Source organism: Micropterus salmoides, unplaced genomic scaffold (genome assembly GCF_014851395.1).
Source record: "Micropterus salmoides isolate LMB-PRFRI ecotype aquatic unplaced genomic scaffold, ASM1485139v1 Ms_hic_scaffold_13, whole genome shotgun sequence".
NCBI classification, from domain to species: Eukaryota; Metazoa; Chordata; class Actinopteri; order Centrarchiformes; family Centrarchidae; genus Micropterus; species Micropterus salmoides.
In genome coordinates, this window is record NW_024040374.1 from 30843578 (window position 1) to 30858248 (window position 14671).

Genomic DNA, 14671 nt, shown 5'->3' on the forward strand with positions numbered 1-14671 from the left:
GATGATGATGATGATGATGATGATCACGATGATGACTGTGATGATGATGGTGATAATGATGATCATGATGATGATGATGACGATGGTGGTGATGATGATGATGATGATCATGATGATGACTGTGATGATGATGGTGATAATGATGATCATGATGATCATGATGGTGATGATGATGATGATGATAATGATGATGAGGATGATGTTGGTGGTGATGGTGGTAATGGTGATGACGATGGTGGTAATGGTGATGACGATGGTGGTGATGATGATGATGATGATGATGATGATTGTGATGATGATGGTGATAATGATGATGATGATGATGATGGTGATGATCACGATGATGATGATGATGATGGTGATAATGATGATCATGATGATCATGATGATGATGATGATAATGATGATGAGGATGATGTTGGTGATGGTGGTAATGGTGATGACGATGGTGGTGATGATGATGATGATGATGATGATGATGATGATGGTGACAACCAATCAATGAAGATAATGTTGATGCTGTATTAAAGCTGGTGTCAGCCATGGCGCTTATGATAATGATGATAATTATGGTATGATGATGATGACCATGACAATTATTAATGGTGTTGGCAGCTATGAAATAAACATGGCAATGATGATGATTATGATGACATTAGTGATAATGGTGAAGAGGATGTTGATGATTATGACAGTGACGTTAGTTATGATGATATTGGTGGGAGCAGCCATCATGGTGCTGCTGCTGGTGATCATGCTGATGATGACAACCAATGGCACTGATAATGATACTAGTAATGCTCATGGCAGGATGGTAAGGATGGCCATGGAGCCATAAACAACCATAAAATTGAAAATGGTGTTGCTGATAAGAGCATTTGTTGATTAATAAAATGTTCCTGGGATCTACCCAAGTCTCTATAAAATACTGATGTGGGTTTTTTTTAAAGCAAACACGATGTGTCTTCTATAATCTTTGTAGGAACTGCATGGTATGACACTGTTTCCTGTATGTTCATGTGTGGTCTCAAGTGATACATCCCACTCGGCTGTTATAGCTGCCTCTTTTTGTTCAGCGCTGAAGGTCAGCGGTAATGAGGTGAGGTTAGGATAAAATTGTCTTGGCACTGTTTGTACATTTGATGGATTTACCTGAATTTACTGGCTGAAACAAGTCCCGATGTATATTGAACTGTACTTTGAGGTTTTAAGTTGATGCAATCCAGCTTACTCTCATTATGGTTTCCTGGCGTTCCGCATTGGCTGCCACTGAAAGGCCAAAAAATCCTCTAAACCCCAGCCTCTCCCTTCATTTCCCTAACTTATGAATTAATCAACATTCAGCTGATTGCAAATTTTATTACTTTCCATCAACCTCTTGCTTGAAGTAGTATATTTGGGGAACATCTACTATTCCCGTGATTATTTGTAATATTTATAAGAAACTTTAACTGATTTCAGTTTAAAAATAAAGGTCTTTGGTAACATGCGAAAACATCCAACTGTCCTTTTTCACAGTGAGATGAAAGCTTGCTTTGAGAAGAAATAAATGAGATGCAATCTTATAGTGATTTCACCATTCAATCTTCCCAGGGATGACTGTCGCAAGGAAGAGTTTGTCAGAGGATAGGTACCGTGCCAACATGGAGTAGATCATTGCTTCCTCGAGGAAGAGGTTATGATCAAAGAGATCCAGGTGCTTTAGATTTCTCTGAGCAAACCCTTAGAGATGCCCCCGGGCTGTTGCAACAACTTCAGTTTCCTCTCCCTCCGCCGGTGTAGCGGACTTATCAAACCAACACCAGACACAAGGAGCAGAGGTGTTCTTTATCCTGGCTTCAGACTTTTGCTGCAGGGAGCAAAGCCATGGGGACACTCGGCAAAAACCAACAGGAAACCAAATGAAGACCAGTGGTGAATTCAAGCGCTTCTAGAGAAAATGCTCCAGTGTAACTCATTAGAGTACATATCCACTAGCATGTGTAAGAATGTATGAATATGAGAATATGTAGTGACATGCAGATTTGATGTAATATTTACTTCTGTCATGTAGGAGTTGATATTTTAGGAACTGAGATTTTGCTTGAATGAATACATATTTTTGCATGTTTGCTTTTACTGCATTGCATTCCATCATAACATAAATGTATTTGTGAGCTGTGATGCTGCTCTTGATAACAAAAACAATGACTTGTTGTGACTGTCCTCATGAGAAAAATGATTGACAAGATTGGTCATTCATTTCCATTCATTCTATTTTTATTTTATCTTGATAAGTGACCTTTTGCAAATTGGAGTGTAATTACTGTCCTTTCTAAGGCAGAGTTCATGTTCATGGAGTTACCATAATTACCAGTTTTAACTACATACTGTAGTGTTCAGGTCATAAACTAGATGATTTAAGGGAAAGAGACACGCCACTTGTGGAAAGCCCCCCAACAAAACTGGGAGAAATCGAGGCTTTGACACGGAGCTATTGAAGGTAACATCGGCGAAACACCTTCACCCCCGTTTCTACACACGACTCTATTTGGCGAGTCACCGGCACTCTGGATGGAGCCGTTACAAAGTAGGATGTCCTGAAACCTTGCGCTTGTGTAGTAGAAGTCATCAAACTTTTGCAACGTTTTATTTTTTATCAGATTTGGTGGCAGATTACTCTACATGGAGTTTTTATGTCCAGTTATGGCTTTCTCCCCACTCCATTTAGATAGGGGCATGATCTTGTTAGTGCAAAATAACTATCCGGAGGCATTTTCTGTTTGCTGATGAGTGGCAGGACTTGCCTATATTAGGACTATGGTCATAATCCAAGTAAGGCTTACAACTAGGGAAGCCCTAAATTTAGCAAATCAGACTTAAAAATACAGTACCAGACCACATGGGCCCCATACAAGCCATCTCCACTTCTGTATGCCCATTCTTAACCACTCCAGCAATATCCGCTGTGAAAAAAAAAAGGAGCTTCTAACAAATCCTCAGCTCCCAGGGGCTTTCCTGTTTACATCTCTATTCCCAGCATAAAGGGATTACAAACACCAGCGTTACTAAATATAAAGAGATTGTAAAATCCAAGATTTGCTGAGTGGGAAGGGTCGGGAGTTTAGGGAATGTCCTCATTGAGTTTGCATCTATAAGGCGACAAGCGGTCAAAGGGTAAGACCATCAAGAATCGCTGGAGGGGGGATCCGAGCTGTTCAGAGTCGGCCCCGGATAGGGCAACAGAGTGTGTGACTGCGTGTGTGTGTTCTGGAGCATATTTTCGTCTATATTAAACTGGATAAATTGTCTGCCCTGCATCCTTTATCGAGATTATACTTGAAGTCTGTTGGGATTTCATTGAATAGATCCGTGTGAGCAGTGTGATGCTCTCTAATCTTATTGGTGTGTGTGTGTGTGTGTGTGTGTGTGTGTGTGTGTGTGTAAGCGCTCAGTGAAAGCTGACTGATGGCACAGATCAAAGGGATCCGGATGGTTGTGAGTCCTATTTGGATGTAATTGCTGTTTACTTCGTCACATTATACAGTAGAGGTGCCTTATTAAGACTTTCTGCCTGTCATTAAAGTTGCACTGCAGCAGCCTTGTGGGGATATGACTCTATCTCAGGGTTTTTATCAAGGACATTTTATTCCTAATATGACTTTTCAGTGGGGTGCTTGTTTATTGCAACTAAGCAAAGGTTTATCTTTTTGTATTACCGAGATTAATGGATTTCCAGCACACTTTCTTGGCTTTCAAACAACACTTAATTTAAAAATCAAGAGGAGCTATTGCAATGTTTCAATCCTATAGTCTTTGTCGGGTATCCACTGAATCCCTGTAGTATTCCTTTTCATCAGTATAAGCCCAATACTCATATAGCATAAATGCAGTAAAAGCAACACCAGTATGTAGGAAATGTTATTGCCAATTTATGGCATTTTACCTCTGTATCAAGGGTTTACAGGCATGCATGTAGAACATATAATCAGCTTATTCAATTTAATATACTGTAATATATTAAATGAACCAATAATATATAAAGTAGTTAAATATATTCTACCCTAAGCAGGTACACTGTTTCAATGCATGTTAGTGCTTGTGATAATAGTGATAATAAAAAGGATTCATATAATTTCAGGAAAAGAAATCTTCAGTGCTTCAGTTTTCAGCCACAGACTGTGGCCTCCAGCTGTTAGTTGACAACTGAGCAAATTTCATCTGCTAATGAAAGCCACAAGATGTGGCTGAAAGCTCCAGAAAAAAAAAACCTCTACTATTTCCAAAGCCAGAAATGAACCTTCAAGGTCAATATTCATCTAAAGGAAAGGAATACAGCAAACGGGCTTTCTGCATAATGAATACTTTTACTTTGGCTACTTTAAGTGCATTTTACTGATCATATGTTTGTACTTTTACTTCTTAAGTACAATTTTACTTGTAGATTTAACATGGTGGTATTTATACTTTTACTTATGTAATTGATATGATAGAACCCTGTTAATACTTCTTTACAGCTTTGAGAATTAGGTTGTTGGAAGGGGATAATTGAATAAGTCACCAACATAGCTATAGGCTTGTATGTATCTTCAGAACTTACAAGAGCATCTGTCTTACCATGATCACACATGATAATATGAGCTCTGGCCTCTCTTCCCTCTTGGCTTCAGTCAGTGCTCACAGAAAGATTATTATTTCTGCAGCTCTGTCTCTTAGAGATGCTCACAGAATGTAAATTACAATCGGCTGTGTATGCAGTCCTCAAACTTTGAAAAGCTCGGTATTGACAAAAGCCAAATGAATGGGTCATTGCAATTACATTTAAACAGAGTATTTATCTGCTGATTTGATTGTGTGTTTTCTGAAAAGCATTAAAACGGGGAGCTCTGACGATCATTTAAAACCATAATGGCCGTGATGCCGTTTGAAATCAGCTCCACCCAAATGCTAACCAATCCACATTTTACGTAGCTACAAAACCACTAATTTGGCATCTTGGGACTTAGGTTCTGAATCTAACAGCCTCTGCGGGTGGCTGACCAGAAAGTTAACTTCACATACTGGTGTGCAGTAAATGAGCTCCGACTTTGCCCTGTAGGAGAGGAAACCATGCCAGGAGAGATAACAACCCACACGTCTCTGCAGCAAGAAAGTTGCTTACACTGATTTTGCCCAGTATTTTCATGTTTCAGACTCAGAATGTACTAAGGTTCTTGGTTTGACGCCCAAAATGTGAACAGGTTTGAGTGTTAGTATAGGTGAAAGCCAGTTAGCCAGTAGCTGATCTTTTAAACATGATCTGATTTTATAAACGAGACGAATTAAAATAAAAACATGCAAAAATGTGTTAACAGCTGGCTGAAGGGTTAATAGTTACTTGATCTGCTGGTGGGATGCAACATAGAAAAAGGAAAGAAAAGGTAAAAGAAACAGCAAATCCAAGCAGAAAATCTATGTTACAGTATTAATATCAAAGAATGGCGGTAGACATGTAAACTTTAGACATCAAGCTGAAAAGGACAAAACACATCCAGCCCAAAAAGAGAGTTTACGAGTAAAGAGCAAAAAGAAAATGTCCATCACTTTCAAAAAAAGGACAAGAAATGTAAGAAAATCAAAGAAGATAAAAATTGGAGGAGATAGGGTAAGTTTGGTTTCCCTTGTCATGCAAATCAGTTTGGCATCAGGGGGAAAAAATACCTTCGTCGTCCGTGCGGTCACTATCACCTAAATCATCAGTGTGTTTCTTTGTAAGGGGACCTATAGGACCAAGAAGGAGAAGATGGAGGAAAACAGGGTGATCAAGAACACACACAGCTTTCAAAAGATGCTCTCAAAAGATAAGAATGTCAATAATTAAGGTTTCTATAGCCCCTTGGTTTTGGAAAAATCTTCACACTGACAAGGAGACTGGGTAAACATTACCACAATGCCCACTTACAATGTTTACAGTCGGGATTTTCTGTATATGAGTTCATTTAAAAACGTAAGGAGCAAGAAAAGACGGAATCTTTAAAAAAAAAGATGTGCAAAAAATATTAGTTCTCTGTTGAAAATGAAGACTTAACTGAGGATAAACCTCTTAGGATCAAAATACATAAACCTCTTTGAAACAGTGTATAGAGTAGCATCAATTATACATATCAGAGACATTATGTTAACATTTGGAAATGATCACTGTAGCAGAGAAAAAGGCAGAGGCTGTAAAAGAAGCAACATGTTTAAGAGCACTCAACAGAAGCATGTGACAAACTCCCCCTGTTGTATTGTCAGAGTGCGTTAACTGTGTGTGGGCCTAAACACACACACACACACACACACACAAACACACGCATCCAATGTCAAGCACAGATCTGACTGCTGGGGCGTCGTGAAGCATAGCTTACATCAGAAAATGTTAATATCAGAAAGAGATAGAGATGAGAACGGCAGATACGAGAGAACAGGCACATTGATTTTTGTTTTTTTTACTTTTGATTTTGCCGGTATGAACTACAGAATCACACACACAGACTGGGAATTCACGGATAAAGCCTTGTCCACATTTATTAAAGAAGTTTAATTTTGATAATAATCCATATAGTACACTATAAACCTTTTTTCAATACTTTCACTGACCACTGTCAATAAGGAGAAGGAACAGATTATATATATCCGTCTTCTTGATTAGAGTTAAACGAGAAAGTCGATACCACTTCCATGTGAGTACGGTAAACAAAAGGCTACAGCCGGTAAGATTAGCTTAACACAGAGAGTGGAAACTCAGACTAGACTGATAAATACATTAATATTGTTTGTTATTTTAGTAACTGTTCCTTTATTTGTTATTTGTTTAATTTCACATTTGATACAGTTTTTTTTTTACTTTATTTTTATATTTTATTATATTTATCTTTATTATTACTTTATTTTTTTAACACACACAAATACACTTTTACTGTTTTATTTACTTTATTTAATGACATTTTTTTAATGAACTGTTCTTCTGAGGCTTTGGCGAAATTGTTGTTTTACATTCATGCCAATAAAGCTAAATTGAATTGAATTGACATGGGAAAACCGCTTGCTGATGACTAGACTCAGGGAAATCGTTGGGCCAATATATAACATGTTAATTATTAAACACGAGAGCTTTTGCCAAAAAGTCAAACTACTTCCACATAAACTAATAATATTCAAGTGCCTGGTAGAATAGTTGGACAGGGGAAGTGGTCAGCTGCTTCTGTATTAATTAACCAACAAATAAATAATTTTAACACAAGTTTTTGCACATACATAACCACATGCTATCTTAAACAAAAGTAACATACAAACACACATTTACACGCAAACATAGAACACGCAAGGAGATCCGCACAGATGTCACATAGCATATCTGAATACATGCAGGCACGAAGTAAAGTTATGTCTGCTAGCAGGGTGCATGACACACAGAAAAACATACTGCCTGTGTTTCAACTTTCACACAAACACACACACACACACACAAAGCAATGACATTTACAACATGTGATGCTTAAAATAGCCATATACCGATGAGGAAAAGACCAGTCCAATCCTTTCTACCTACCATCATTAGCCACAGCACCAAATGTCTAGCAATTTTATGCAAATCGACTTCAAATCCAATAGACTTTCTAAAACTGCAGTCACATTCAGCATGACAAAGGTTAAAAGGCACACTCAGAGGATGATCTTAATGTGGAAAAAATAAATAAATGGAGAAAAGCTCCAATGTGCTGGTTTGAAAATATCTGTTTATGGAGCAGAGAATGAGAGATGAATCACTTTAAAGGTTCAAGACACTTTTAGTTAGTAGCTCATGTTGATGAGCAATAATTCCTCCATCATCCAACGTCCTGGTGGTTTATTTTAAGGCCAACCATTTCTCTCCTGTGACTTTAAAGAGGAAGCTTGCTCCCTACATATCATTTTGTCCTACAGCAGTCTCCCTGCTCTCTTTTGTGACTGTGACAAGCAATTTGATAAGCAAGAGCTGACTTGTACTTTCTGTGCTGAATAAGCACCAAGACAGAGGAATCGCTTCTTTCAAAATGTGAAACGTCTGAGAAACACAGAGCATCCGCTGTCTAGGGATGTGTTACCTGTTTATAGAATTCTTCATAGAGAGATCACTGTCAAAGCAATACATAGGTTGTGGTTGATTCGTGTTAGCCTTTTAACATACTGTTAGGTGACAGAAGGATCTGATTTTCACGATGACACTTTGGAGTAAACGTGCACAAAATGATGCAGTATTACATTAAATAGAATATTTCAGTCTAATAGTGCATCTATTAAAGCACGGGTTATATGGCAAGTCTTTGTATTTACTACAACTTTTAAACAATCTTTACTATAAAAGTTAGTCGTATTAACACTAATGGGAATAGAAGTCTCTGACCTGCAGACGGGGGACAAATTAAAGGAAAAACCTAAATAAGATGCAGATGCTTCCGTGCACCAGGGCTCACTGAATGCTTTGGGGAGTTTGAAAATGATGTGAATATAATGCTACTGCCTTTACAGTCACCAGATCTCAACCCAGTTGAACACCTATGCCCTCCATCACCATCTGCATTAAACCGAATGATCTATTTAGTGATGTCTGGGACTGTCTCTGGCGCTATATGTTCTTTTTTTATGTCTGGCTATCTGCTGTGCTCAGGTCTCCCTGCTTGATCTCAATGAGATGACCTGAATAAATAAAGGTTGTATATATAAATGAGGGAATATCTTGTGGAGGAGTGGCGTTCATGGCGACCTGACTCCAGACAACTCGAGCGATTGCGCCATTGACCAACCAAAGACTGATGTCAAAGGAAGCGTTTTTTCCTGCTATTTAAAGCGTGCTTTGTTCAGACTGTAATATGTACCAGCATAGACGGGTTCCAAACTAGCGTACACTCTGCTTAACACAGGCAGGCAGGGATGCTGGAAGTAAGTCACAGGTGGATGTGCTGAGAAAGGTCAGTCTATTAAATCACATTAAATTAAATGGTGTGCAATACTTTTTTTTTTATTCTGGACAACTTATATCTAATAGTTATTAACAGCAATCTACAGCACTTTGAAAATGTTTCACGCCTCAGGGCAAACTTGAACACCAACATACTGTACGTCAAAGCAGCTGGAACTAATGCATGAGAACTGCAGAGGTGAAGAGGGAGAGAGCGCCTGGACGTGAGATGCGATTACTTTGAGCCCAGTTTCACAAGCAAAAGAGGAGTCAGACACGCCCTAAATGCACTTGTGCACTTCAGACCATGTGCTATAGATCGTTTAAATTGGGCCCTTCATGTTGTTTTTTTGTCACCGGTCTGCAGTTGGTAAACTAATTGGTCAATTCTAGCAGGATATTGCTTCAACCATGACAAAAGGGGGAAAAAGGCTAGAGCCTTGTTATAAAAAACAAAAATTCTTTGCATTTTCTTTGTATTTATATTATTACGTTTTTACAATAAACTTTTCTTATTATAAAATATCAATGTATTGTGTTTAGTAAAAGAAAGGTTTCTCACTATAACATCATTCTGATATAACATTTCCTGTCAAAGGGGAATGTTTGTATATTACCACGAGCATGAGGGGTGTACCATGAGCCTTCACAACAACCCCAATGCTCCTTGACATTTAATCTATAAGTCTCTGGAACTCAGACAGCCAAAGTGACAAAGACATTGTAATACTCTGGCAATGTCTAAATGCTAGATCTCTTTTACTTTGCTCTTTGACCTTGTAGCATCCCTTGCTTCTGAGAATAGGATCTTATTGTCTTTACTGAAAACAACTCAAAAGGAATTTATAGCCTGATAGAATGTTATTATGTATAATGTACGTACATTTCTTCCCAACTTATTTTGACTCCTATCTCAGTCTCTCCACATTTGAAGAGTATTTCAACACTACCTTCCAGCCTGTTCCCCCTTCCTACGTATACTGCATTTGAAATGCAGTGTGCAGTGGGTGAGTTTGAGGGGACATGGCTCTGCTTGCTAACAGTATAGAGAGTAACACATGGAGCCAAAACCACCTTCCAGTGGTTGGGGGAAAAAAATCTCACAGGTCAGTATAGAGCAGAAGTCACTATTGTGGCAAACAATTAATAATTTTATCTTACTTTTATCCAAAACACACACAAAACTGACTGTATACCATAGAATGCATATTTAAACCACTGTCCTTGTAAAATAAATTACCTACAAAGAAAACCAGAACACAAAGAGAGGTTAAAAAAAGAAGAAATAGTTTGAGGTTGGAATGAGTTATGAGCAACTTGAAAACTTGTGAGAACAAAAGAATCAAAGAGGATGTGATTGATGTGGCCACTGTCTGGACTGCACATGTGCCGCTATTACAGTGGCATGTTGTTTGACTGAGGGGTTAGTGGGGATCAGAGGAGGCAAGACAGCTGTGTGATAGCTCCTATCACACACACACACACACACACGCGCTCATGCACTCATCAATACACACATACAGAGAGAGAGAGACACCACACAGCAATCAGGTGTCAATTCTAAACTGCCTAGTGACAAGGAGGCCCAGACACTGACCTGCACTCCCCTACCTGTCACTGGGAGCATATGTGTGTGTGTGTGTGTGTGTGTGTGTGTGTGTGTGTGTGAGAGAGAGCAGCACGAGCACCGCCTCCGGTGAGGTCTCAGCTGGCATAAGCCATGATTAGTGATTAAGAACTTCTCATCATTTTCCTCTCACCATGTGTGTCTCTCACATCTCTGCATCTTTATTTTTAGCTTACATGCTAACGTGTTCCGCTCTTTCCTACACTTCTGTTCTGGCTCTGTCCCTCTCTTTCTCTTTTATGCTCCATGAACATGTTGTAACGGCTTCCCCCATCCACCCTCTTTCTCCCTTTCTACATGCGAAGTCTGACGTCTACGACTTTAGTCAAAACATTACCGCAGGTCGTTTGAGGGAAGTAATCGTAACACCAGGTCCACTTCAACTGCGTCTGATTGTGATGACATTTTCTCGAGTGTCATCATGGTACCTATTTGGAACTTTGGTCAAGTGGTAACAGGTGGTCGAACAGGGAGGGGAGATGGTTGTTCAAACAGGGAGGGGAGATGGTTGTTCAAAAATCTCTCTGGCATCAGATGTGAACGTACTCTTTGATCTTTCGCTGGCCTTTCTTTCCCATTCCCAGTTGACGCTGTGAGCTGTTTCGGTCACACCATCTGTTTCTGGTGTTCATTTAGGCTATTGCTGAAGAAAAAGTGGACTGTGTTAAGATTATTTTTTCAAAATATTCCTTCTAAGAATAAGCGTTAACAATCATATTACTAAAAGCAACAACGGCAACAGAAAAAACAAGACCATTAAAGTCTGGCCTCTGCACGGCTTTGTACATTCAGAGAGGTCAAATTTGGAGGGAAATCTGCTTAATTGCTTTATGGTATTAAACAGGAAGAGACTTCTGTATTGTCAACACCAGCTTCTGGCGTCTAATAGAAGGAGTGAAAAGCCCACATTAAATTAATCTTTGCAGTTTTCAGGAAGATGGGGGAAACGAGGAGGTAACACATTTTAATAGAATGTGGGATTGACTGACATAGAGGCTACCAGCTGTTCCTACCATTTTCTCATTTCATTATGGTATGTTTGGTACACCTATGTCATCTAATACAATTCAGTATAACAGTCCTTCCATAATGTTATACATATTATATTGAGAATTATAAAAAATGTTGTCATTTCCACTTCAAATGGCAGAAATTTTAGAATATATCAATATCAATTATTCTAGTACAACAACCCCACTAACTCTGACTTCAACACTAAATTGTAAAAATTGTATGGCAGAACATTTGTAATGGGTTGCATTTGCCTGTACAGGTGTCAGTTTGGGCCATATATCTATCAGTAAGAATCAAATTGTACTCTTAGTAATTTCTACGATCTGCAAACACAGGAACATCATTACAAAAAACCACTTTAAGTAATAAAACAAAATCAATGTGCATTGTTAAAAAAACAAAAAACATAGGAGTAGTATCGACAAAATCCAAACAATGTCCATCCCTAAACACTGTTTTTTCTCTTTCTCATTTCCTCAAACATTGGTTGCGTCTTTGACAAATCTAGTCTAATGTAACATTAATCTTGATTTGACGATTCATGTGTTTCTTGTTGTTGTTGGACAGGAGAGGAGAGGAGAGGAGAGGAGAGGAGAGGAGAGGAGGGAGCATCAGAGCAGAGAATAGTAGATGAACATGTTTTAGGAGATGAATAAGCAGCGTCATCAAATCTGTCGTCCAGAAAATGATCAGTGCAGCTGTCATGATAACGAGTAGAATCAATAACAATTTGCTTGTAAAAAAAAAAATCTGTGACTCTAATTCCCCCTCCTCCTCCCCAAGTTTGGTCCCCTGAGTTAAATGTGGCCTTTTCCACCACTTATTATCAAGACTAGGAGTAATAGCTACAAAAACACCCAAGTTGTATAAAACTGAAAGTCTCCTTCATGCCTAAAAGAGTCAGAAGCAGGACATGTAATGACTGGTCCTGTCTGTGAGCAAAACATTTTGATTTTCAGTCTCTCTGTCTCTCACTCAAATCTTCACACCTTCCTCTCTCCACCATCATCATTGATTGGAGACTGATCACGCTCTCTGACGCTGCTCTGCAACAATCCATGACTCAAAACACCAGCTAGGAAGCAAGGATAATCCCCCCCACACACACACATACAAACACACACACACACACACACACACACACTCAACCCTCAGGCTTTCCTCCTCTCCTCAATGAGGTAATTATTGCGAGGAGAGTCCATGCATCGATCGCACATACATACATATTGCTCTCTGGGTGCTTCAGTCAAGGTCTGCACCGGCATAGAAACACAGCGGCTTAATCAATCACAAACGCACATTAAAAAGGGGGATCTAACGGAGCACACGGCTCAGTGAACCAAATAGGTAATCTACTACTGACCTTGGATAAAAATCCTTACAGGCTGTAAACTATAAATACAGAATCCATTCCCCAAGGCAAAACTGGGAGTCTAATGCACTTCAGCAGCCCTCTGATGAGAGAAATTAACAGAGACTGTGAGCAGTGAGTATTCACAGGAAGGTGTTTGTTTGGAAGTGTGATGATGGGGCTCACATCTTAAAACACACTATAGTAGCTATAAGATTTTAAGAAAGGTAAATGTAGTGTTGTAGTCAAGACTGCCCAAACCGAGACCAAGTCAAGTCCAAGACCGGAGTTTATCGAGACCGAGACAAGACCAAGACTTTCAGGGGCTGAGAGCAGTCGAGACCAAGACCGAGGGAGGGCGAGACCGAATCAAGACTAATACCAGTTTCCTGCATTGCATGGCACGCTATAAAATGTGAAACGAGATCATAGGTACTTCTGAAAGTGATCTGAAAGATCCACTTTCCCATTAAAACACTAAGAGCTGAAATCAGAGTAAGCATCGCAGGGAGGGGGGACAGACGTTAATTAGGGTTATTGGTTGCATTTGAAGCAATAAGTTTTACTTCCAATCAAAGTTAGGATGTTAACAAATAAATAAATCAGACAATGCAAAAGCAATTTATTGATATTCCCAAAGTTATGGTCTTGACTGGTCTTGAAATAAAATCCGGAGTCCTCAATGTCCGAGACCGAGACAAGACCGAGTACAAATGCAGTCGAGACCAAGACCATTAAAAAGTGGTCTTAAGACCAAGACCGGTCTCAAGTACTACAATACTAGGTACATGAGCAGTGATTTCCTCACATGGTGTATCTATGCAGTTAAACCTGGCAAATAACGCCATAGATGCACCATGGACTTTCCTTCTCTGTCTTTTACAGTCGCTTTGTTTGTCAAATCATCTCTATCTTCTATTCTGTGTACTGTTCCTCCCACTCTTAGGCATCAGGACTGACCTGAAACTGATCAAGTGTTTCACTCTCTGACACTCTCATCTATGTAACATGAATGTAAACATATTCGGATATATTATTTGGATATGCACAGATACCGTGCTCTGAACACAAAACAGATTAATTCTCTTAAAGTTAAATCTGGACCTTCTCTGCATTTGCATGCATGCTGCCTAAAAAAATATGCAAAAAAAAATATGCCTGTTTTTCAATCGCAGACACCACAGACCAATTTTATATTCCTATGGGCCTCCCTCATTGTATACATAACAAGAAAATCATGCAATCTGACCCAATGCAATTCTGACTTGTATTTTGCCTCTAAACTCTTCTTTCATTTTATTTAAGAGGAGGTGGGGTTAAAATCACATTTTAGGTTTATTATAAAAATATTATCAAAATGTAATGTATTTCTGTTGGCAGATATACATATATATGAGCGTAAATGAGTATAAATGGTAGTAACGGAGACCGCTAGTCGCATCCGTACCATCTAATACCAACAGTCAACCTTTACGTTTTGTTTTATTGGTCTCAGGCTAACACATGTGAAATAGCACTTAAACCATTGTCATTATCCTGCATTTCTTACTTTCTTTCACCACATTTAACAATTTCCCCAAAACACACTGTATTTTTATGAAATTGTTTGCTGCCAAATAAAAAGTAATTCCAGCTGCATTTCATGATTATAGCATTTTGTCGATTCGTAAGCCTTTTAGAATGAATGTTTCTAAGAACACATAGTGTATGAGCTGTCTGGGAAAGACTATACTTTATAACA

At 38.9% G+C, this 14671-nt stretch overlaps 1 protein-coding gene across 1 annotated transcript in view; it reads right to left on the reverse strand.

The window, feature by feature from the left end:
* nlgn1 (neuroligin 1) overlaps positions 1 to 14671 on the reverse strand; it is a 348698-nt gene that overhangs the window by 196332 nt on the left and 137695 nt on the right. The window contains exon 3 of the mRNA XM_038716834.1: positions 5680 to 5739. Within this exon, the coding sequence (XP_038572762.1) occupies positions 5680 to 5739 (60 nt within the window). The remainder of the gene's footprint in view (positions 1 to 5679; positions 5740 to 14671) is intronic.